This window comes from Tenrec ecaudatus, chromosome 12 (assembly GCF_050624435.1).
Source record: "Tenrec ecaudatus isolate mTenEca1 chromosome 12, mTenEca1.hap1, whole genome shotgun sequence".
NCBI lineage: Eukaryota > Metazoa > Chordata > Mammalia > Afrosoricida > Tenrecidae > Tenrec > Tenrec ecaudatus.
The window spans coordinates 107794193-107819257 of record NC_134541.1 but is presented as its reverse complement, the minus strand read 5'-3'; the positions used below and the strand labels follow the sequence as shown (position 1 = coordinate 107819257).

At 51.1% G+C, this 25065-nt stretch overlaps 1 protein-coding gene across 1 annotated transcript in view; it reads right to left on the bottom strand.

Moving 5' to 3' along the window:
- Window positions 1-25065, bottom strand: part of LOC142462461 (histone lysine acetyltransferase CREBBP) — a 112360-nt gene that overhangs the window by 5277 nt on the left and 82018 nt on the right. The window contains exons 13-28 of the mRNA XM_075564358.1: window positions 24131-24319; window positions 21976-22392; window positions 20600-20779; window positions 19626-19815; window positions 15801-15919; window positions 13980-14219; window positions 13494-13582; window positions 8614-8694; window positions 7407-7463; window positions 5454-5531; window positions 5077-5144; window positions 3395-3545; window positions 3037-3183; window positions 2304-2417; window positions 1411-1576; window positions 983-1150 (exon numbers count right to left, since the gene is read on the bottom strand). Of these exons, the coding sequence (XP_075420473.1) occupies window positions 983-1150; window positions 1411-1576; window positions 2304-2417; window positions 3037-3183; window positions 3395-3545; window positions 5077-5144; window positions 5454-5531; window positions 7407-7463; window positions 8614-8694; window positions 13494-13582; window positions 13980-14219; window positions 15801-15919; window positions 19626-19815; window positions 20600-20779; window positions 21976-22392; window positions 24131-24319 (2454 nt within the window). The remainder of the gene's footprint in view (window positions 1-982; window positions 1151-1410; window positions 1577-2303; window positions 2418-3036; window positions 3184-3394; window positions 3546-5076; window positions 5145-5453; window positions 5532-7406; window positions 7464-8613; window positions 8695-13493; window positions 13583-13979; window positions 14220-15800; window positions 15920-19625; window positions 19816-20599; window positions 20780-21975; window positions 22393-24130; window positions 24320-25065) is intronic.

Sequence of the window (25065 nt, the reverse complement as noted above, 5' to 3'; positions counted from 1 at the left end):
TTGCTCTAAAACAGCAGCATTGTTTAAAAAACTACAGGAGGAAACTGCCATCTTTGGACAAAGTTTAGAAAGCATTGCCAAATGATGGGGGAAATGAGACTCAGATTTCGCCACACCAAGGGGTGACCTGTGGCGTCTTCTTCCCAGACGGTCAGCCGGGGTGGCCACCCGAGTCCACAAGTGCATGCCACAGCTGTGACCCTCGTGACCAGCCAGGAAGAGCAGTGCCTGATGGCCACCATGCCATTCAAGCTCAAGGCGGTATATCAAAGGGTGACCCCTTCTCTGCCAGACCTGGTCTTGGGGCTCCCTACACAACTCCACAGCGTCCCCTGCACAGGCCATCCTGGCTCCACTCACAGCACTGGGGTTTACCCACCCCCCAGGGCCGGCTCACTTGCCAAGGGAGAGAGCAACGCCTCGAGCCCCAGTCACCAGGTATGGTGAAGACCTGCCGACACAGAGCCAACACGCCTCCTGGGGACGGAAAATCGCAGTCCCAGTGTCCTCCTCAGGTGCCCATGAGGCACTCGCTTCCTAATGTGGCACACGGTATGGAGGTGCCCACAGAGACCCCAGCCCAGAGCCCAACCACATCCTCAGGTTCTGTGAACACGCCCTGGAGCATGCTCCTCCCTCCCTCTGCTGTTCCAGCTCAGTGATGCTCAGGGGCGAAATGCAGGGTGCCTCCACCCATATCCCCTGTCACAGCTGCCAGGGCTCACCCCCCCAGTGCTGAGTGTTGCTCCCAAAACACCCCACGGGCCTCCCTGCTGCTCCCACCACTAGGATGTCTGGTCTGGCGGCAGCCCCACCCCCACCCCCACCCCCCACGGCAGGCATCCTGCGGTGCAAGGGGTTTGCTCAGTCACAGAGTCAACCTGACTCCCAGCGGTCCTACAGGGGTGTGGGGGCATTCACCTTGGGGGGGAGGGGGAACAGATGGATCGATCAACTGTTGGCCTGACCTCAGGGGTCTTACCTCAGGGGTCTCGCTGGCCGCTGTGCTCTCCTCCTTCTTCCTCTCCTCTTCTTCTTGCTCTAGCTCCTTGATGCTTTCTTCCAAGACATTGGGCCAGAAGTCCCCTTCAAAGTAGGGCAGCTCCTTGGCGCTCGTGAGCCTGTCCTCTGTCGCTTGTTTGAAAATGTCCTGATGGAGACAAAGCACAGTGGTGAGATGGCAGGGCCTGCAAACATCCTGGAAGATGCCTGCCTGCTGTGGTTACAGCAGGACTCTGTCTCAGGGGCTCCAGAGCTGCAGCACGGGGTAGCACCATAGGGGCATGGCGGATGGCTCTGCCTTCTTATCTGAGGCTTTTGATTGCTTGTGATTCCAAGTATACGACACCTGAGGACTACAGGCAGGGGCACAAGTGTACGGGGTCCCAGACAGGGGCAGTCCCCCAGTACCTTGTAGTCATGAATAATGCGCTCCGCGAAGGCCTTGTCCAGCATCTTCTTGTACCACTCCTGCAGACGTTTTGGCTTCGGGATTTTCTGATCCGGGGGGTGGCAATGGAAGATGTAGTCATCTCCTTCACTTGGGGGACAGGCCCAGATGTGACCAGTCACATATCTGCAGGACACACACACACAGTTCAGGTGGACATGCTCAGTGACACCGGGGCCTGCCCTTGAGGAGTGACAGCCACAGAGCCCAAGGCATTGCCACATCAGGGAGGCCAGCCCCTCCTACCCCCCACTTATCACCAGGGGCTTAGGGAAGTTGGTGGTGAGATGGAATTCTGTCTGTTTAGGCTGCATCTACTGGCCTCGCCCCACTTGATGGAAACAGTGAAGCTGACTGGTACCAGTTACTCCGGGGTGCACACACAAAACACTGTCATCTCTCCACACCCCAGAAACCAGGGAAGGGGGGAAGGAGAGAGATGTCTGTCAACTCGTTCCAACTTTCTCAAACTTGGGACAGGAAGGGAAGAGATCTAGCAACAGGAACAAAGGAACAAAGGACTGGAGAGAGATCTAACATGGAGCTACCCCCTCCCGTAGCAAGACTCCGCTTCACAGCCGGCCACCCAGAAGGGCATGTGTCTAAGGATCATGACAGCTGATCCTCTCGGTAGGGCTCACAGGTGCTGTATTTATACACCCAGAGCTGGTGGGTTTAATGACACAAATAAAATACACCTCCACAAAGATAAACACAAAACCAAAGGGCCTCCGAAGGAAAAGAATTCAGAGACCAGGCTGGAGCTCTGAGAGGGTTCTGGAACCTCCTGGAATGCTCTAAGGAACAGCATCATGCTGCTGGATGCAGCCCTTGGGCTGCAGAGCATACTCACCCCAGCTTCTTCACGTATTCAAGGTACCCGATGAGGATCTCATGGTAGACGGCGGTGCGGAGGCAGCGGGGTCGGAAGAAGTGGATGCTATCCAGGTAGGATATGTACACCCGCCTGGGAAGACGAGAGCAGTTACACAAACCCAGAACTGTCAGCTGGTGGGGCTGACCCTCAGTGAGCTCACAGGACAGAGAAGACCTGTCCCCCAGGCTGCCAAGGCCAGCGTCTTTACAGAAGTCATTGGCCTCATCTCTCCCCTTAGGAATGGCTGGTGGGCCTCTACCACTATTCACATGCCTGGCAGCTGAACCCTGAACCTGCTACACCACCAGGGCTCATTAGCCAAACACAAACAGCCCAAACAAGCTCCACTTATGTGGGCACCAAGCCCTCCTTACCGAGCGGTGGGGTCAGCACTGTCAAACCAAGTGCGGGGCCCTCTTGAGAGCTCCTCCTCCCTCTCCTGGTTCTTGCAGGAACAGAAGGGAATGCGTGGGGTGCACGTGGCCTTTACAGTGGCCTGGCTCCTTGAGCTGTTCCACGCTATCCCCCAGACCCCACTCTCCCTTGAGTTTACTGTCCTCAGACAGATGGCACAGGAGTTGGACGCTGACACAAAAAGCCCTGAAGGCTAGTAGGTAACTGGGGCCCAGGGCTTCCTGGCCTTGATCCTTGCCGTCTGCTTCCCCGACCCACTAGGCTACTGCACCCCACCCAGGCGGCGGCGAGCTACCTTGTGTTTGGTGGAGGGCAGTCGGAGCCGTACTCCTGGACGTGCATTCCGAAGAAGCACACGTCCACCCCGTCAATCTCCTCAAAGGCAAAGAGTGCTTTGGTTCGGTATGGGAAAGACTCAGACATCTCCCCAGAGTCCACAAACCTGGAACACAAGGACAACGAGGCTTTGGCAGGGTTGCTGGTGTGGTGCTGACCCACAGCCGCCCTCCTAAAGCAGGTGGACTCCAGAGAGCTAGGGGCTGGCCTAGCTGGTCTGTTGTCCATTCACTGCCTTCCAGAATGGGGAGGTGATGTTGGGGGGGCACCCTGGGTGGAGAGCTCCACCTTCACCTCCAGCACACTGGCACACACACCGTGACTTCATGCCCGGCTTGACCTCCACAGTCTTGTCCGAGCTCGCCACCACTCTGACGAAAACCTCCCCAGCTTCGGGGTGGTTCTGCCGCCGCAGGAACTTGTTCACACGGTCTTCCAGGTGGTTCCCCAAGCGAGTTGTCTGCAGCCCTACAAGCAAGATGGGTCATGAAGGGTGGCTGGGACCACCTGTGGCTAAGGAGCTCCACAGACACCCTGTCCCTCCCTGCCTTTGTGCTGGTGTGACTTCCAATCAAACCTCAGGGCGAACAGACGCACCTGCTCCCCTCCCAATTTTCCACCCCACCTTTGCTAGGCCGCCCAGATTTCCTCAAAACGGGCAGCGCTGCCCTTGGCACCTCTTTCACTTGTGACATCCTGTCCCTGCCTTTTGTGCAGCTCCGAGTGATCACATGCAGGACAGGGGCATCCCAGGGAAGCCACCGGGGGAGAAATGCTCCTTTTAAACCAGGCGTTCTCCACCAGCTTTCCATCTTACCCCAGTGCCAGCCTGGACCACGGTCCTGGATGAGCAGTCCTGCGCTGGCCCCTCTCTGTCTCTACACTCTCCGCCCTCTGTGGACAGGCATCCTAGAGCCCCATAAGCTCCCTCCCTCGGGCCTGCCCGACTGCACCCAGAACAAGGTTTGCTCTCCCTGCTGTGCAGTTTTGCAGGTGGCGTGTGCGTGTGTGCACCCAGGCACTTGGGGAGATGTCAGCCATTCAGGTCCAGGCCTGGCCGGCACACAGCCAGAACAAGCACTGGAGCGCAAGGTCTATGTCCAGGACGCAAACCTTTACTCCTGACCCTCAGACACCAAGAGACAGTGCTCGCACACTCCTACCAAGACCTCGGGAACAACAGAGACTCTATGGCCACTCCTGCCCCTGCACCGCGTGTGTCCCCGCAGAGGCGGAAAGGATATTCCCACCTCTCTCCAGACACCTCGGTGGGGTGGGGTGGAACAGCCGCATTAAAGGACCATGAAGTTTCCCCAGGAGCTTCTCGAAGGCCCCTCATACACGTGTAAACTGCTGAAGGAGTGTCCGTTCTGCTGTACTTCCCATTACACATTGCCCTCAGGACATGCCTCCCTCTGACAGGTTTAGTCACCATAGGCTGCTCTTTTTTTTTCCCTATCTGTACGCCACCAGCTGCTCAAGGGGGCAGGACAGAGCCAGCTGGTGCTTACGGCAGTCACTGGTGGGAATGGTGGCTGTGTGCCCACCACCAAAGCCCATCAGTGTGGGGGAGAGGGTGCCTCGTTTCTTTAAGCTTCGTGATGAGAGCTTTCTCTTTCAGAACTCACGGTCTGCTGTCCATTGGCCCTTTCACCCAAACCCTGACCATAAAGCAGCGGTTCTCAACCTTCCTCATGCCGCGACCCTTTCATACAGTTCTTCATGTTGTGGTGACCCCCAACCATAAAATTATTTTCATTGCTACTTCATTACTGTAATTTTGCTACTGTTATGAATTGTGCAACTCCTGTGAAAGGGTCATTCTACCCCCAAAGGGGTCGAAACCCACAGGTTGAGAACCACTGCCTTAAATGCAGCTGATGTTCACACAAAGACCGGGCCATGTGCTTCCCTAAGGGCCAGTCAGGAAGGCGACCAGGTCCAAGAAAGCAGCGCACAGTCATGCACCCTGGGACACAGATGCCTCTCGCCCACTTACTCTTGGCGCTGAACTTGTTTTCTTTCCGTGTTCTCCCAGTTTTCTTCAAGCAGCCGTCACAGACAAAGCTGCAGAGAAAACCAGGGGTGTGATGAGCCGGAAACGCAACCTACTGCCACTGAGCTCAGGCGGACGCCGAGGGGTCAGCACCCCACACGGCAGGGGAGAGCTGCTCCCAGGAAGTCTCAGGCAGCCTCCCCACCAGCCCCACCCAGGAAAGGGGCAGCCTGCTCTCCGCCTCCCATCTACAGCACTTGGTGGCCGCTACCCCCCTGCTGCTCAGCAGTGCAGGGACCAAGGCCTGAGCAGTACTTCCTCATCCCCCTCTGGTTGGTGCAGACTGGCTTCCCACCCCGAAAACACAGGCAATGACCCACCCTGAGGGCCAAATGATGTCGTAGTGCAGCACGCAGATCTGATGCATTTTCCGGCCACACTCCTTGCAGTCCACAAACCTGGAAACAAAGACACCAGCCGTCAAGCAGGGGTTCCATCCACATCACTTTCAGAGCCGCACCTGCTCCGCCCGTGTGACTCGGACGAAGGGAAAAGCGAGTCCTGGCCTGCTCACCACCCTCGCCCTCTCCTCCCAGTTGGAAAAAACAATGTCTGCTTTAAAGGTGAGGTCCCTGTGGCCACGCCAGTCTCTCCTGCCACTCTAATGGGTATCCCAGGGGAGGGGAGGCTCCAGACACTTGCTCTTTAGTCTTAACAGATTTCAGGACACCCTAACAGATTGTGAGCACCAGCCGCTGTAAGCAGGTGACAAAGGGCACCTACTGCCCATGGCTGTAACATCACCCAAGTCTGCCCCACTGGAAAAGCACGAGGGGGCAGTCTGCTCCTGATGACCACTGTGTATGTGTGTGTGTGTGTGTGTGTGTAATATGCAGACAGCACTTTATACCTGGGAGCCAAGCTTCCAGAGCAAACTCAGCTTTCTGCTCTGCTGCGTCTGCATACCTCCCTCCCAAGAGGCTAAGGGGACTGGGACACTCTACTATTCCCACAAGAGCAGGGCCAGGATGTTCCTTGCAAGCTCTGAACCCCTACCACCTGGCCAGACCCCACTCTAACCTCTTTCCAGGGGTGGATGGGCCAGCCTTCAACCCTGGTCTGTCGACCGCTCAGCCACACTGGTACCTCCAGTCCGCTGTCTATCCTTACCCACTACTGGCCTGGGTCCTTTTCCATTGTGACCTTCCCTGCACTTCTGCCCCAGGAGCCCAGTCATGGAGACCTCTCCAGACACATTCCAGGCCTGTGTGTGCTCACCGCCCCCCAGCTCCCCACATGAGCTGCGTCATGGCGGAATGTCCTGCAGATAAAATGTGTGCTCTCTTGACCCTCGCAAGGGAAGTTCACCAAAGTGTCTAGGGACCCTGCACTGATCTTCCTCACTCACTGACCAGCTGACCGGAAGGGGCTCATGCATGAGTCTCACAAGGCAGGAACCTGCTTCCCTGGAAGCTTGGCACATGCCACAGTCCACAGCACCCAAAAGCACTGAGCAGCCCTGCCTGTTGGCTCCCAGCATGGCCCAGGCATCTCGTGGGGACTCTGGGGGCCCTTTACAGGTTATTTTGGAGCACAAGTTGTAAACGCAGAGTCCTCATCCACCCCTGGAGCAAAGTCACGTGCTTGACAACGGCCTTGGAAACCGGACAAAACCAAAGACAATGGGGCAAGAGTAGGCCCGGGGTTCTGCTATTCCCGGTGAGAATGCGGTTTCTGAGAGGGTCTCCCTTCGTAAAGGCCCTTCAATGAAGCCAATGCCAAGTCAGCCAAGCACTGCTGCCTCCCCTCACCGCTGCCCTAGCCCCAATCTGTGAGTGTGTTGCACTGTGGAGACTTGCATGTGGCTGTGAAGCTGGAAGCTACACCACCACAGACATTTCAAATACCAGCAGGGTCACCATGGTGGGCAAGTTACTCCCTAAAGACTCGTGCACAATGGCTTCTTAAAGCGACGGTCACTATTGGGGATTGAGAAGTGCAACCCCTTCACTCATTAACGTTAAAACTGCTGTGACTGGAGGGGACGGCACCTACAGTCCCACTGGAGCCAACTCGGACCACAAGAGCCCTGAGGGACCGAGTACAACGGCTCCACTGGGTCTATGAGCAGCCTGCCTTCCCCTACCTGGTGGGTTTGAACCACCAACCATGGTTGGCTGGCAGCCCAATGCTTAAGCCACGACTAAGCGTGTGGGAGAGAAGCAGTTCTACTTGTGTGAGTACCAAAGAACCCCTCTCTACATGTCTAGCTCCATGAGACACATCCCAGTGTGACCTTCCTGGACCAGGGAAGCAAACAGCAGTCGACTCACGGTTCAGGGTCTAGGGTGTCGTTCTTCTTCTTTTCAAACTGGTCCTTTGAAATGGTCCTTAGTAAGAAAAACAAAAGGCGCGAGTTAACTGCCGTTTATCCGTTGAGTACCAGCTGGTGAGACCTGTGCCAATACCCCACAACTAACAAGCGGCTCCCCTTTATTGCTCTCCACACCTTGTTCTTCAAGTGGAAAGCAAAGGGTCAGCTGGCATGAATTCAAAGCTTATTTCTGCCGAAAGCATGTCCATTTTCTTTTCTCTTCCTTCCATGGAAGGCATTTCCTTCCAACTAGCATCGGCATTCACCACAGGAAATACTTCATTCACAAAGGGAAGGCCTGGGCTGGGAGTTCACAGCCCTCAACTGCTCTTGGTCCAGCTGACCCACCCATTAACAAGCTGCCTTCAACGCAGCCTTGCCAGCACCCACTTGAGGGGGACCATTGACCTGGGTGCTCACTGGGAGGAGGCAGCCTCAAGTAGTGAAAGCTCACAGAGGGCTGGACACTGGGGCTCAGGCTGGGGAGGGCAAACTCGCTGGCACTGGCAGCCCTGGGGGGCCGGCAGATGTTTCAGGAGTCCTGAGTATAGGCCCATCAGTATAGGCTGATTACCTAATGTGAAGACGTGCTACTGCCTTGCCAGCCTGGAGTTGTTCTACTACCCACTGCAAGGCCATTTCGAAGTGGGGGTAAAGTGAACACCACTGGTCTGTTTTAGAATCTGTGGGCAGGTCAAACCAACAGGAAGGAGACACGCTAACACCTGGGGCCTGAAACTCAGTTTTGAGAGTATTGGAATCATGTCACTAATCTGCCTTCTATTGGCTCGGTAACTTCAAGCCAAGCTGAATGTAAAGCCGTGGCTTGTACACGAGACCGTCCTTCGGGTACTGCCCTATCCTATGAACGTGGACCATGTGTTGCAGGCACCCCTGGATGCTGACCACCTCTCGGGAAGAGCAAGTCCCAGACCTGGGAAAAACCTGCATTCATGTCATGGGTGGGCCGTGCCAGAGTTGGAGGAGCCACCGGCATAAATGTGTGCCCTGGTTCAAACGTGAGAGCCGTTTTGTGAAGAAGCACATGGGCACAGAAGCCAGGACGGCAATAAGACCTTGCCTCTTCATCGTGGGAAAGGGGGAAAGTACTCAGAGAGGCTCCCTCAGACCCCAGCCCCCGGGACACAGGAGAAGATGGTACTTACGTCTGGGGCTGTGAAGGGTCGTCACCCAGGGTAACATTCTCCCCCTGGATCTCTGTGAAACACTTCTCACAGAAATGATACCTGTCAGCGAGAAGGCCATACTTGGGTGAACTGGTCCATCACAACACACAGCCACCCAAGCCACGAAGCCACCAATCACAGCAGGGCAGATCACCACGACGAAGGGGGGGCGTTGTTGGTTGATTGGTGGGTCAGTGAGCACAATGAGAGGAACAGGGGCGGGGCAGGGTGGGGTTAGAGAACGGGGAGGGGACAGATAGCACAGACAGGTAAGACGCACACACCGAGACAACACAGAGCAGAAAGCCAAGGCAAAGCATCGATTAGCGCTAGGTCTCATTGCACACGTCACAGGCCATCACCCTAACGACGACAGGGCCATCCGGCTCCAGGAGACCAGCCGTTCTCAAGGAGCTGGTAAGACGAGTTTTGAAGAGAGCCTCCAGTTAGGAATCTGACTCCTGTCGTCTCTTAGAGAAAATTGAATTCAGCTCCAGGATTCGAGATGGAAAAAATGGACATTGAACCAAATGGTCCAAACAAAAGGCCGTAAAAAAGGCAACTTAAACTTTCATCACTTTAATTTTTCCAAATGGCAAAATTATGCTCTGCAACAGTTCAGAAATTTGTTTCCAGCATGAAGCCAGCTCTGTAAATGTATGGAAGCATCGAATGCCCAGAACTGGTTTGAATTTTCTCTCGTGACTTTTCTCCTCGTAATCATTTGGTTAATTGGGCTACCATACACATGAAACCAAATCCATAATCTAGACAAACATTTAACAGAAAGGCAGTCGGGGTCAAAGACTTTCCAGCCATTTACCAATAAGTACAGACAGAAGAAGAAGCTATGATATATTGTATAATTTATACAATATATACAAACGTATTGACAATCTTGAGATGTTTCAGGTTTGGGTATAGAATTTCTGGTCCTGGACCACCTGCTGGTCAATCTGAGCCTCAGTATGGGGGGGTGGGGGCTCTGACGTGGCGGCAGTCCAGATTCAGCAAATTGGAAAACGTGAAATTTGTAAGGCACAATCTGCATTTGAGAAATCACCCATTCCCCCCCTCCCCCCAATTTTTGGTCAGGTCACTCAGAGCTTGGGCTCAAGCCATCAAACAGATTCGGTTAAAAAAACAAATAAACAACTATTAAATGCTTGGAAAGGTGGGGGAATAAAGAGGGGAGGAAAAGAAAAATGAAACAACAAAAAACCAACAAAAAAGCCGGCGACAGCTGCATAAACGAGATGGGCACACAGAGAGAGACCTGACAAGCAGAGGGCACAGGTAAATGCGGGTGCAGAGCTCAGGACTACAGCTACAAGGGGCCAGGACGATTAGTAATAAAGACACTGTCACGAGACTCAGAGTGCCACACTGAACCAACAAGTAAGTGCAGGGTGGGTGGGGTGGCAGGGCGACACGCGTGCACACGCGCACGTGTCTCCTCCCACAGCCTACTGCTAGCCTCGATGTGTCCAGCAAGCTGTAGACTGCCAACCATTTTTCAGGACGGACCCCTCGGGTCCCTTACGCAGCTCGAGGGCATCCTCTGGAAGCAGCCTGTGCGGGCCTGTCTGCTAAGAGTTTCTAGCTGGGCTGGCTGATTTGGGCCAAATTCAAGTCAATCAATTCTATCAAGAGCAAAAACCTGCACCAGGAAGTACCAAATTGACATTGCTATTTTAAGTGAATATATCTTTTTAAAAAAATTACCATGTATACTCGAGTATAAGCCGACCCGCCTATCAGCCGAGGCACCTAATTTTACCACCAAAACTGCATTAAAAGTGTGCTTAAAAACAAACAAACAAAAAACCCTCGGCTTATACTCGAGTACATACAGTAAGTGAATGCTATTAAATGTCTTCTCACTGTGTGCCACTCTGTCCAAGTTTTTAGTGAGACTTGAAAATCATATATTAGAGAGGATTTCCCTGTGTGGAAGGGGGCTGATATCTGTGGCCAGAAAGTAAAATCAAACTACTGAAATAATCAGAATACAAAAAAGTATCCCTTTAAGGCCAAGTGCTCCCCTCCTGAAATGTAAACCTGGACTTGAGAAACCACCACAAGGATTCCATGTGGGAACAAATGGATCCAAAATCTTGGACTAAGTCTTTGTTTTCATTCGGGCAGGATCACCCTAATAAATAAAGTAGCCCAGCAACATCCAGCAAGCAAGACTCCTAAACCCGCCATTTTTCAACAGAGACAGCTGATGGAGAAGCTAAGCACCGCTGACTGACGCGGTGGCAGACCCTGGAGTGTTCGAGGGCACCTAAACTCTCTACAACCCAGTTCCCAGTATAGAAAAATCACGAGAGACAGAGTTAATATACTCAATGCTTGCCTCCCCCAAATGCTAGAGAAATCAGAGAACACTACCCACGTATACTCTCGCAGGGCAGAGGGCAGTGCCCCAACTTCAGTCCCTTTGGAGAGTGCAGATACCAATAGAGAGAGGAGTTACGAGTCCAGACATCCCCCCTGGCAAGCAGAGGGGGCAGGTGTTGGGGCCAGATTTCACTCTGGCTCTCCAGACAAGGTTAGGAAGCCTCAGGCCACTCTGCCTCGTTTCTAGAAAGTGGGCACATGGGTATGGAAGGGTGACACTGAGCATCTGTGGAAGGGATGCGTGTCTGGGTGCCTACAGCTGGCTCCAAGTTCCCGCCTAATTTGTCATCAAATATATGGCGTAAGTTTTCAAATGCAGATTGTTTAAAGTATCCATTACATGTTAAATCGCTGGAAAATCTGTAGACAAGTTGTCCCAACATGAGTTACTTTTAAACTTTCAGAAGTATGGAAACAAGTGAAATTGCATACATGGCTTTAAGTAAGACTTTCACTTGTTGAGGGGTCTGGAGAACTTCTTACTGTCCTAAGAGCCCCAATAGTTTGGGACTCTACACATGCCAAAGCAATCATCTGAAGCTGCGCTAAGATTAAGATGCGTGTCCCACCCAGAACCTGGCCACTGCATTCTGAGAATGTCACCATGCAGGCTGCGAAGGGGCCCTGGGAGGTTCACTGAGAAGCAGTGTGCCCTCCGGTTTAAAAACACAGACCTCCAGTACTTGTGTCTCCACTCTTAAGGAAAACACAAGACTTTCTACTTAGGTTAAAAGAAAGACGTTCTACATTAAAAATACAGATGGAAATGTCCGAACTTCTGAAAGAGTGCTGTATTAGTACTTAGTGGAAGTTCAGGTTTCTAAGCCAGCACCCTCAAATCCCATCCGTTAATGTGAGCGGCTCTCCAGACAGGTTGGCAGGTGCCCAGAAAGCCCAGGCAGGTGAGGCCAACAAGAATGTTCCCACACACTTTGGAATCACCTGTGAGCCTGGGGGTGGCACCTAGGCACTGACAGGTTCTTTCTCCCTGGGCCATAGTTGGTGCCCCCACCCTCACCCCTGGAGCAAGGATGTCCTTTGAAGGTGCTGGGGTATTTTAAACTGTTCTCTGAACCATCGATAGCATCTGCATGCTAGTGGGTTCATGGCCATTATCTCATTGGAGTCAGGCAACAGACGGTGGCCAGCTAGGGTAATTCAGTGCCCTTGGCCTCCAGGGGCAAGATGGCTATGCTGGACATGCTAAGAGACATGCTCAAGGCCACAGGAGGAAAACAGTGAATGGAGGCACCGGGGCCAGAACTTCTAATAGAACCCAGTGTCAGGATGGGGCTGTGGGATCGTTTCAGCTTTGTCTTAAGATGTTTCTACTGAGAGAAGGGGAATCTGGTGGAAATTAAGCTCTGAAGAGAAAGGGATCTCAACAGGTCCTTTCACCTCCCCTAGTGCATCCTGGGGCTCCAGGCTTAGACACCCTTCCGGAAACATTTTTGTGTTACCTGTTCAACATGGTTAAGTTGAAAAATAAACTTAGAATAACTAGGAAAAATACTAGGAGGAAAAAGAATTTCAAAAATCGCAATGGTTCAGGACTGTGCAGGTAACTATGGGCCCACTGATCAAATATCTTATCTTTCCTCTTTGAAACATGGGAATATATATACTTGCTCTCCCCAAACAAGATCAGAAGAGTTGGAATGCCAGTCCCTAATGCTAATATTTAACACTGGACCTGAGGAAAGAAAATAACTTTGCGTGTCATGGGCTGAGTGTGACTGGAAGCTGCATTTGTGTGGGAGACCCCTAGCTAAAGGCATGCTTCCCATCTTCCCTCTGCTTCCGGTGGGCAAGCTTCTCTCCAGCCAACTCAGAGAAGGAAGGGCAAATAGTTCTCATGCACAACCTCTGCAAAAGCCTCTTTACAACACATGGGAACAAGTCGTTTCCTAACTCCACACCCTAGCTCAGGTCGTGCTGTGCCGCTAATTGAAAATTAAAATAATAAGGACAGGTTTTCCCCCTTTTCCGTTTTTTCTTTTTGGTGGAGGAACACATATCCAAGTCTTTCTGTCAAACTCAAGAGTCTGGCCAAATTCTCTAGACAGATTTTTTTTTGAAAACGGGCAAAACACATTTTATTTTCGAGTATCTTGGGGGTGGGAGTGGGACAGAGGCAATGTCAGCCCTTCTCAGAGTTACTCTCAGCTTCGGGCTCTTGCTTACATGGTGACATCTTAGAAAGACAGAATGGGCCCAATCCAAGTGGGGAAGCAAGCAACTTTTAAGCTTCAAATTTTATGCTAAAAAGGATTGGGGGGAAAAAAAAAGAGCATTACAATTGACAAACAGTGGGCTTATTTGCATGACCAAGAAACATGGGCATCATGGCTCTTTCCACCATGCCAACAGTAAGACACAAGTGCTATGCCCTGCCTCCCTCTGCTAAGCCACCATGTCCTCCCGCCAACCAGTGCAGGCCCCCGCGAGCTTACCTGTTCTGGTAGCTGTAGTAGGCAGCGTCTCTCGGAATTGTGCACAGCTGCTTCCCGTAACAGCACAGAGTCTGCGGGGAAAACTCATACTGCAAAACAAAGGGGGAAAATACTAAAAACACATCCTATCAATCCGCATGGAAATGTTCTAGTTCACTCTGGAGAGTGAAGGTTCAACTGGGAAATGGCTTCCTTTACTGTACAGAGAGACTTCTGGCAATTTCCACATGCCAGTGTGAGTATGGCCGTGGGTCTAAAGATGGTGGACCGAGGAGTTACAGCTAGAAATGCTACCAAGCAACACAAGGCCTCACCCAACAAGAGTCTCCTGTCACAAATCTTCTGGCAACCAATGGCTTTACAAAAGCTGAGGGTTCAATCGGGCACCCCCATCAGAAGGCTGACTCTCTATCGTGGTATAATCACCACTCTCGGACCACTTTGGGGAAGATTACCCAGGAAAGCTCACTGAAGGTGGAATTGTACCTTGCGTCCACAGCAGTAGCCAAGGTTCTGCATAACCGGATCAATCTCCTGTTCAAAGACCTCAGCAAGTTTGCTGCAAAACTTATAAACCCGAGACGTCTTCCGATTGTAGAGCCAGGCATTATTGAACATGAGCCAGACGTCGTCCACGTACTGCCAAGGCTCTTGGTACTGCCCTGTGTCCAGCTTTCGCTTGATGGTAGAAAGGTCCATGGGATTCTTCACAATGTCAAAATAATCCTGGAAAACAAAATAGTCTCTTAGTCTAGTGGGTCCCCAAATGCTAACTGCAGCCTGGAAAACAGTAAGTGAAGCCCAGACAGAAGGTACTGGAACAATTCTCATTCTGCGAGGAAGAAAGGGGCATGGGACCAAGAATCACCCTTAACTCCCCGCTAAAATTGTCGTCTGTTATTTTCCAAGGCGATCAAGTAACCTCAATGCAAAGTGAGTGTGCAAAAAGCATTAGGTGAACTGTGCAGTGAAACTCTACAAATAAGGATTGCAATCTAAATGAATTCTAAAACCAACATTCCACCAGACAACACGGAGTTCTAGAGGAACTCCTAATAAGAAAAACGAAATGCCAGCAAGAACAAAACCCAACTGCAAAGGAGAATCTTCTGGATCACCACGGCCCTTGTAAGATGACACAGGTATGTTCACATCGCTCACCAATTCTTTACACCCTTGTCTGTAGGTCAAGTTGCTCCCAAACTCCCAGACTTAAGGGGAGGCCCCTGAGGCGACTGGCACTAAATGGAAGGGTGTCTTCCTCCCCATCTTGCCTTGGGTGCTCCACAGAATGAGCTCCAATCCTCTCTCTCTCTCACACACACACTTTTTATTTTTTTTAACATCAGTCAGCTAAAGGTACAAGAATACTTTGCCCGAAGACCAGTTTTTATTAGAGGCAGATCTTCAAAGGAAGGGGGCTATTTTACTCCAATTTTAAGAGATAAAGCTGCAGATATACAAGAGTTTTGAGGAAATCTTCCCTGTTGCTATGAGTTATGGACTGAATTTGGTCCCCCTCAAAAAATTCTAACTCCATTTTGCCACAAACGTGTTGAAGCCTTTCATTTGTGTTGTAAATTCTAACCTCTATGCTTCGTAAGGAGGGAGCAGGGTGGTGTAGTGGGTTATGGGTTGGGCTTCTAGCCACGAGGCTTTACACTCGCATAAAGAGTTATACTCAGAAACCCACAGGGGCATCTCTACTATATCCTACATGGTGTCACTATGAATCAGAATCATCAACTGGATGACAGCAAGTCTGGTTAGTGTTTTATGCCTGGCGGAGTACAAGGAGTCCTGGTGGTGTATTGAGTTACATACTGGGTTGTTACACACATGGTCAACAGTTTGACTCCACCAGCCATTCTGTGGGAGAACCATGAGGCTCATCTCCTGTAAATCTCTAGTGATGTAAGTCTCAGAAAGAAACACAGAAGGCCAGTTTCAGTCTGTCCTACAGGGTCACTGTAAGTTGTAATCGACTTGGTGGCAGTGTGCTAGGTTTTTTAGGTGGTTAGAATCTGATTTGGGACTGGGTTGGCTTTGTAATGTTAATGACCTAGTGCTGGTGTGCAGTGTGTCTCCTGAGATATAAAAGAGATTGTACAAGCCAGAGATTAAGTAAGCAGTACAGGAAGAAGAGAGGTGCCAAGACACATGGCGGAGATCTCCGGAGAACCAGGAAGCAGAGCTGAAGGACAAGGATCTGCCTCCAGAGGAAAGCCTTCCCCTAGAGATGGCACTCTGGAGTTCACTGCCAGCTACCTCCCAATCTGAGAGAACTAGGGCACCATGGGAACTTACAGGAATTCCTAGGAGCTGGGGATCCACAGGCTGCCGAAAAGGCAAGGACTCTGGGTCCTGTCGGTACAGTGCTTCCAGAGTCGGCATGAGGGCCTGGCGCAGCTCCTCGGGCTTGAAGACTGAAATCAGAAAAGATCAGGGAGGCTTGGGTTACACGCCAATCAGACTCCTTCCCCTTCCCTTCTCCTGAAGCATCAAGTGCTGACCGTGGCACGCAGCTTCCTGGCACCTCCGGACCTTTGGTTTCCCCAGGAGCCTGTGGACATTCTAAAGCTACAGCGCAGGGCTTCCAAAATGCGGGACCATAATTCAAAAGAAAAAAGGGCAGCTAGGTCACAGGGCAACAAACCCAACAATGAGAGTCTACTTCTCCAAGGCAAGGGTTTCCAGTACAAGCAGTCTACACTGGGCTCCACAATGAAGCCAGCCCTGGGCTGGCTCCCAGAGCCAAGTAAAGGAAGGTGTCTTCAAAGAGCTTGTGAGGAACTTCCTTTACCCAAATTATTAATACATGATTAATAAGCCAATGAAGACAAACGAGTGATAAATAAATCAATCAACCTACCACCTACCTATACACACCTACATATATGATTCAACTTAGGAGCCCCAGTGGCATAGTGGTCACACATTGGGCTGTGATCCACCTGCAAGGCCAGCAGTTCAAATCCACCAGCTGCTCCGAGGAAGAGAGACAGGGCTTTCTACTCCCGTAAAGAGTTAGTGTCGGAAGCTCACTATGAGTTGGCATCAACTCAGTGACAGTAAGTGATCCTTCAATTTACACACACACGCTTGCTTCCAAAAATGTGGGGGGAAATTCCACAATCTCTTTATTCCATTGTTCTATGACAAATTTTTGGAAGGCCTCTTAGGGACAAATAGATATATTCTGTGGGAGTTCATTGCCATCAGCTCAGACGGCAGGCTTCCTGACTCCCCACTTGGGATGTGGAACATTCAAATAGGGCCCTTTGCAAGCACACACTCCCCAGATCTGGAGAGTGACGCGGAGAAATGTGCAGAAGGCTGGTCTAGCAAAACACCTCCAACAGTCACGCCACACAGGTGCCCAGACACGCTTTCTGCCGGCTAACTCTCCTTTCCTCCCGCTTTGTCAGGTATAGAGATGAAATAGTATTGTATATCCCATGAATAATACCTCTATTAGAAAAATGGTGATTTAGTTCATCAAGAGCATTTCCATTTTTCTACTGGAATCTATAGGCCCAATCTGGTCAGCCATTTGCTTCTGAATGATCCCAGGGATGAGAACAGATTTCACACTTAAATGGGGGGTGGTGGCAAGATATCCAGTCAGAATGATAGGCCTTTTACTGGGGCCTGATTTTTAGCAGGTCGCCCAATCATCGGTTGATTCCTTCCTAACCCGTGTGAGGAAAGCATCCTTGATCCTATGTCCAATGTAATGAGATTCGGAACAAACTGAAGGAGATAGAGGTCAGAAGCTACACTTGAACCCAGCTCTCTGCTACCCAGCAGGACAGTGTGCCAGGAAGGAGGACACTCCACTTCGCAGGCCCCCAAACCACATCCTTATAGACAAAAAAGCACTTCGCCACGCCTGCAGTTCCTCAGGTACGGCCCCTGGGGGCACCCTGTGCTGCTTAATAGGGTCGCCCCTGGCCACGTAGGGCAACTGACATTTAAATTCGTATGAAGTTAAATGGTGAATTTTACTAATTCCTCTTCTCATCACACTTCCAGCTCGCAACTCAGCCAATGTGGAGGAGAACTTCAATTTCTGTGGAAAGGTGTGGTGCCGCCTGCCGAGGGCTCGTCTGTGATTCACAATCACATCCACGATGCTGTTTTCGGAGGGTGGGCATTTGCACGGATGAGGCAAAAGCAATGATGGTAGGCCCCACCGCCAGAAAACCCTTCAAGGTGGCCGCTCCAAACTGTACCTCGTAGTCACTACGCCCTCAGCTGCGGCCACACACCCAGGAAAGAAGCGCCAGCCCTCCTCAGCACACCCTTGGTGAGGTGGTAAAAACAGCCCATTTCATCAGACCGCAACCGACGCATGCACGCTCATGCCCCCCCCTTCCATGTGAGTACGTGGGAATCCGCGTAAACCATTTCCACTGCAATGCAATGGTTGGTTCCAGAGCGGGACTGCTGGTTGCTGAAGTAGCTGCGGTGGTTTTTAGTGGTTGTTGTTTTCCATGCAATACCACAAAACTCAAAACAAACAACATCTGGCAGACATCACTCAGATCCGAGTATTTGGAAAAGTGAGTTGTCCCTTCAAAGGCAAATGACCCTGTGTGCTGTCGCTGGTGAAATGTGGGCTTTCAAACAAAAACTTTAGTTCTAAAAACATTGGTTTCTCAAAACTATTGAGCCTTCTGAAGAGAATATTACTGATAAGAACAAGTGTGATTTAACGAACCCATTACATAGTGAATGAAGCACGCCAACACCTGGGAGGTCTGTGAAACTAAGAGAAGCAGTCACTTCCAAGAAACTGTCACCACAGAGCATGCAGCAGGCTGCGGGTGCAGGTGCCACAACCCAACTGGTCTTTCAGAAACCATCATTACTTGATGGGGTTGGGTGTGGTACCAAATGAATCCAATGGTAGTTATGGGGACGAGGCTAATATTTGCTGCATTTCTAAATGGGTACTTAAAATCTGTTCTCAGGTATAAGTTCTTGGGCAGGAAATAAGGGTCGAATGAGCCCTGAGGGTGCAGTGGGTTAGGTGTTGGGCAGCTAACCACGAGGTCCGTAGTTGTAACCTACCAGGCTCTCTGAGGCCATCTGGCTTCTCCTTTCATAAGGATTCATGGCTTTGGAAATCCTAGGGAGCAGCTCTTTGACCAGCAGCAGGGTCGCTATGGGTCAGAGCTAGCTCAAGGGCAGTTGGCTTGGGTTGATGTACACCACAAACAAAAACTCCCTGGGGCCCTAAATGTTGGTGCTGGAAAGGAGTCTGGCCAGATAGCGCATTTGAGATGTGCTGAACCACAAGAGCCCTAGGGCCTCCTCCTGGCATCGCTCCTCAGAGAACGGGGGCTTCCTGAGCCCTTCCTGCCTCACAGGTCCAGCGTCAATCGACATTTTCCCAATTCCTTGTTACCTCCTTCAGTTCACCATGGCTCTAATTCCAACCAACTGTCAGCAGGTTCACCCTACACTCCCCACTTCTCTGATGCAAAGGACTCAGGTACCCCAAACCCACTCTAGGGAGTCACTGGGCCCTCCTTTCCCCATCACTCCATCGCTACCTTCCTCTGAGTACCCCATCCTTCATTTCTAATGCAAACCTTTCCTGATGGCGTCAGCAGCACCTCCAAGTCCAGCACACACTTGAACCGTCAAAGGCATTAAGTTTTCCTCAAATCAGTTTTTTGGTCATCTTTAATTAATTTTTCAGGTCTCGCTAAGTAACAACCTCCCCAAAAATGCTGTTTACGGGTGCCATGTAAGAGAGTTACTATTAATTTTAAATGGCTTATTTATGTTTTAGAAACTTCTCATTTGCTGCTCAAAGACACAGGTGCCAACTTCCCTTCTAGCTCGCCCAACCCTGAGCATCTCAGAAGATGCTTCCTGCACTGTGCTGGCCTCACTAGGAGACATAACTTCCCCTTCCACAGGCAGAACCTCTGGTTCTGGGGCTGGCTACAGTGTCCAAAGAAAGAAGTTCTGTGGGGGGGGGGGGGGGGGGGCTGCTGGCAAGAAAGATAAGGGGGAGATTGGACTGTGCTTCTGTTCTAGCGCTGTCCTCTGCATGGACTTACAAAATGAGAAAACTGCTTTTGTTCTGCTCAAGAAAGGGAAGCAGCGAGGACCTACTTTTTTTGCGTGGCTGCGAAGGTGACGTGGCCTGGGCGGCTGTGCCATGGGCACCACTCTCTTCCTCCTCTTTTGCCTCTGCTTTGACTTCAGGCTTCTTGTCCTCCACCTCCATCGGCTCTGCTTTTGGCTCGGCTGTGTCGTTTTCCTCCTTGACTTGGGAAGAGCCTTGTAAATCCCCCTCGATCATCTTGAAGAAAACAAAAGTGCAGGTCACAACAGATGAGTATCAAAGACCTTTCTTCTAACCTGGCTTCGTGGGGAGGCTCTTAAACTTCCAAATGGGCTCATTACAGAAGCCATGCCCGTCAGGGCTGCATTCACCTTTCCTCTGTCAACAGAGACACTTGTACGCAGCACTTGTACGCAGCACCAGGGCAAAAACCAGGCCTGGTTTTAGAGTCTTTTACATGTGAGAATGCTTACAGAAGAAGAGGAGGAGATTTCATACACGGCCTGGCCCCTGCTCAGCTGTTTTCACATAAGGCTAGTTCTAGCTCTCTGACAATCCAGCCCCGGGCAGCCAGTGGAGACAGCAGGGAGGGTGGGAAGTAGGAAGAAAGGACGTGGAGGGCTCAGGTGCAGACTGGGGCCAGAGAGGGTGGGCACACCATACTGGCTGAGCACCTGGTTCTTTCAGAATAGTCTGAAATCTGGAGTTTTCTCCGCAGTGGCCCAACTGGATTTCTTTACAGGCCGATGCTACCCATTCTGCAGTCCAGGCAATGAAACAAGGACGGCAGGGAGATGCTGGCTGATTCACTGATGTCAAATACACACGATGTGCTTCACGTCTGACTAATCAAATATTCCCAAACCTCCTCCTGAAGAATGAATAACCAACCTTCTACACAAAACAGGTGACCCAGATGCAAACGCTGAAAACAATAACCAGGGCATTTACAAGGTGTCCCTAGGAAGCCTGGGGGTACTTCTTCATGTAGACACCTGTGCCCCTGAGGTAGGGCACCCACCTCCGACCGAGCCTCCCCTTTGGGTTCACGAGGCTCAGGCTCAGACTCCTCCGTCTTGACCTCAGCCTTCACATCGAGCATGGGCACATCGGGTCCTTGCTGTTGGGAATTGGTTTCGGCGCTGGCCACTGAGGATGGGGTGGGGACCCTGTTATCGATGCTAGCTGCTGCCTGGGAAAGCTGTGGAGACACCAAATAAGATGCTATCAATGGTCTTCAACACGACAAGTCATCAGATGCATAACCTCTGGCTGACACCTCCCAGTGTTGCCCGACCAAGGAACCCTACTGGAGAGAAGTGGGGCCTGTTGTTCAAGCGGGGTTCCCAAGGAAGCCGGCCCCAGAGAACGAAGAGCGAAAAGAGGAGCACGTCCTGAGTTTTGACAGAAGACCATTCCCAGAAGTTTCCAACGCCAGCTACAGAACCTCCCATTTTAAAACGAATTTCCGCCACAAAGTACATCAATGATTTGGATAAAAGACTGAATCATAAATACTTAAATATATAGAAAAAGAGTATGTAATTAGCTGGAAATTATAGGGCAAGTGGTAGTGGTGGAGTAAACTGACAATAAGAGAAGGAAGCATTACAAGAACTGAAGTATTTCAAAGTCTTAGCCAATGGAGTTTGAATAAAAATGTAGGCAACATTAAACCGGAGGGGACCCTAGCTGGAAAGGGAGAGACGGAGGAAGGAGGAACCAGCATGTCCTGTTGGAGAAACACATGCAATGCCATCTTGGGGTTATGGCTGGGTTCACGGTGACATCAATATGGACCAAATAAGCCAAGTGCCCAAGAATAAAGTTCATGCAGCGAAGAGGTCCAGAGCAGACTGATGGGAAAATGGAGCCCGAGCTTCAGAGGGAGCAAGCGAGAATGGTGTGGCAACAGGACTGGCCTTGGAGCTCTGGGTGTACGTGGGGAGCAGCCCGAGAGTGACAGGATTACAAGCCTGCTCCGCCAACTCAGTTCATGAAGGAGAAAGGGGATTCTCCAGTCTGGGAAGAAAGCTGACAGCCAGGCAGGGGGACCAAACCGACCTGAGGCTGGAGAGAAATGGCCGGGACTCGGGGAGGCACATTTAGAACCAATCAGGGGAACACACTGTTCCATCCCAGACAGCCTGAGCTTTTCTAGAGATGACCTGGAGATAACTGCTTAGAAACTACCAGCTTCTGAAAGTGAGTTCCCTCGGGGAGGCTTGTCCTAAGTGCTCCCCCGTGGAGGCAATGTCAGGGTCGGGCCACTGTAAATTATGATCCACTGGTGGCACAGATCCTTCTGGGGGCTGCACCAGAGAGTGACAGCTGGCTGTTTGACCTGGCTGCCCTCCTGGTGCTCTCGCCTGTGATGGGGCTGTGAGGGGTGCTCACCGGCGTGCCTGGTGGCTGAGCGTGCACAGACGTTGGCTGCTGCTGAGATGACTGCGGGGTGGGGACCGATGGAGGCTGCACAGGGGTCGGAGGCTGAGGAGTCACCTGGGCAGGAGCTGTGGCCTGGACTGTTGGGGTGCTCTGGGTCTGGGTGGCACTGGGCACTGAGCCTGGGGTGGGGGTGGGGGTCTGTCCTGATGACGACACAGGGGTAGACGGCTGCGTGGGGGCTGCTGGCTGGGGAGGGGTCATCCCAGGTGGGGTCGGGTGCTGCAGAGATGGCATGCCAGCGGCCGTGGAGGCGGGAGGGGGCGTCTGGTGCAGAGGTGATTGGGTTACTGGTGGGCAAGGCAGTTGGTTGGTCTGTGGCCCCATTATGGTCAAAGGGTTCTGAAGAGCAGCCCCGGGCACCTGTCCCTAAGAGAAGAGAAAAGGAGAGAGAGCAGATTAGCATAACCTCCTGCTGAGTCCACCGAGTCACACGTATGAGGGGGCCTGCCTGCTGGCTTCAAAGGCACGTCCAGCCTGTGGCAATTCACCAGGTGCACACTGATCACAGTGCTCACACCTCCTGGGCAGGGGGAGCACTACAGATGCTGTACCTGCTCTGATTATAGCAGCACCAAGACAGACAAAAGACAGACAGACAGACAGACAGCATTTATCAGCTCTGTAACACAGCTCCTCATGTAGCACACACACTGGAAAAGGTCTTTCTCTGTTTACATTAAAAAGGGACTGAGACACTGAGATTTAGGACTTTGGGGTCAGTATGGCCATCTGACAGTCACCCAAACACACTGAACCTCACATGGGTGCTCCCAGACATTCTCGGTGCAAAGCTTGCTGGTGGTGTTGAAGCTCTGCTCTAGAGCACTGGAAGGCATACAATGGTCCAAGGGCTATATGTGGCTTGCTGCCTACTTTTGTAAACAAAGTTTTGTTGGCACACCCTTGCATTTACAAATGGCCCTTTTTTTGTGCTACAAAATAACACAGAGATGCCTACGGCCAGCAAAGTTGAAAAGATTTACTATTGGGCCTATTGAAGATAGAATGTTGTCTGTCCACGCTCCTTCCCCTCCACCCCCCAATTTTGTGTCAATCTGCTAGGTCATGATTCTCAATATTATACAATTATCCACCATTTTGCAATTTGATGTACTTATCCTATGTGCTGTAAATCCGGCCTCTAAGATGTTAATGGAGGCAGGGTACAATCTCTAGGACTAGGGTATCTGTTAAGCAAATACCTTTAGAGATATAAAAGAGATCACACAACTGAGCAGAAGTTAAAGGGCTCTGACTACCACTAAGACAGAAGAGCCAAGGGCAGAGCATTTCCTTTGGACCAGGCACCTTCGTGCTAGGAAACTCCTCAACCCGGGGGAAGACTGATGTTGATATATATATATAAAATCTCCAAGAAATGCTGGTCCTACAGATGCTGATAGAAGACAAGGACTTTTCCTCAGAAAGCCTTCCTCTGGAGCTGACAGCCTGAATCAGACACCTATCCTACGAAACGAGAGCACAAACTTCTGTTTGTTAAAGTCATCCACCTGAGACATTTCTGCGGTTACAATAGCCCTAGATAATGAAAACATGAAAAGGTTTGCTGACTCCTCTTCCAGAAAAAAGAAATGTAGGAAAAATAAGAACAAATAATTGTTTCATAAGTAACTCAAACATTATTTAAAAACACATTCAACAAGAGAGAGCTGGAGACACTCAAATTATCCAGTTGGTGTGAACTTAAAGTGGGTGTGGCTGAGCATCCCACCCGACAATCACTAGGAGGGCTGGCTAGGCCCCCTCCTGTGCTTTTAGCCAGGCCATTGTCCCTCAGGACCTCCTTAGGAATTAGAATCTAACACCCCCAACAAAAACCAGTAAGATAACTACAACCTCCAAAGTCCAAAGATACAACAACAAGCGCATCGAGACACAAAGCATCCCGCTTCTGCAGGAAGAGCAATTCCAAACCAGTAAGAGTTATAGGACAAATAGGAAAAAGATAAAGAAGTATAAGGCACATGAGAATGAAGTGTCCAGTTAGGAATTCTCGTCTTCATAAAATAAGACCTCCTTGTGCCAGTGGGGAGGCGGGAGGAGGCTTGAGGGCAGGACCCGGATGTCCAACAGAGGACAGTACCTGTGTTACTCCTGGCTGGGCCGCTGGCTGCCCCAGGCCCACGCTGTTCACGCTCATGGCCCCGCTGGACGATGGGAACTGGTTCTGCGGCAGGAACTGGCTCTGCGTGGGTGGCTGGGCCATCATGCTGTTGGTGTGTGCACCCATCATGCTCGAGGGCTGGGGCATTCGGGAAGGTGAGATGGCCATCTGAAAACCAGCAAAGTGCACCCAAGGGTGGCCATTCAGAAGCCTGGCCTACCCCTGAGGATCCCATACGGGGTCCCTAAGACTGCGCCTCGCTTCCTGGGGCAATCTCCCAGAGGAGCCAGTGTCCACACTGCTTTGAACAGAGGTCAGCAGCCAAGCTTGATGACTTTTCCGAGGTGTTGAGGAAGCATCAGCCTTAAGTGTCAACAGATATTGACTATTCTTTCCTGGTCAAGAATTGGTAGAGCCCCATCCCCTGTGAAAATGCCATTCTGCTATAAATCAACTGTGGCCACATCATTCTCCTTTCACTAGTGACAGCAGTAAAACACAGGAGCAATACAGCATAACTCAAATTTGGGTGAGCAAGTACCCCACGGTTATCAGATAACAGCGATGTGTTTCCAGTAACATCTGCGTCTACTTTCCAGGTCTCTGGTTACAACCCCACAAAGCCAATTATATTAAAAAGTCCAATGGCTTGTGATACCAAATGCACATTACTATTACTGGACTGTAACCTGGAAAGCTTTCGTAGGCACAGAAAGGCATACTCTCCATACAGGCACTCAGGCAAACACCGGATTGACTGATATTTCATACCAACTGTCACTAGCTGTTCATTCCCATTTCATTATACATTCAGTGTAGGATTAGCATTAGTTGATAATCTGGGGGCTGTCTGCATATAGTATGGGGTTCACACAACGTCCAAATCACATAATGACCTATTTTACAGAAAGCAT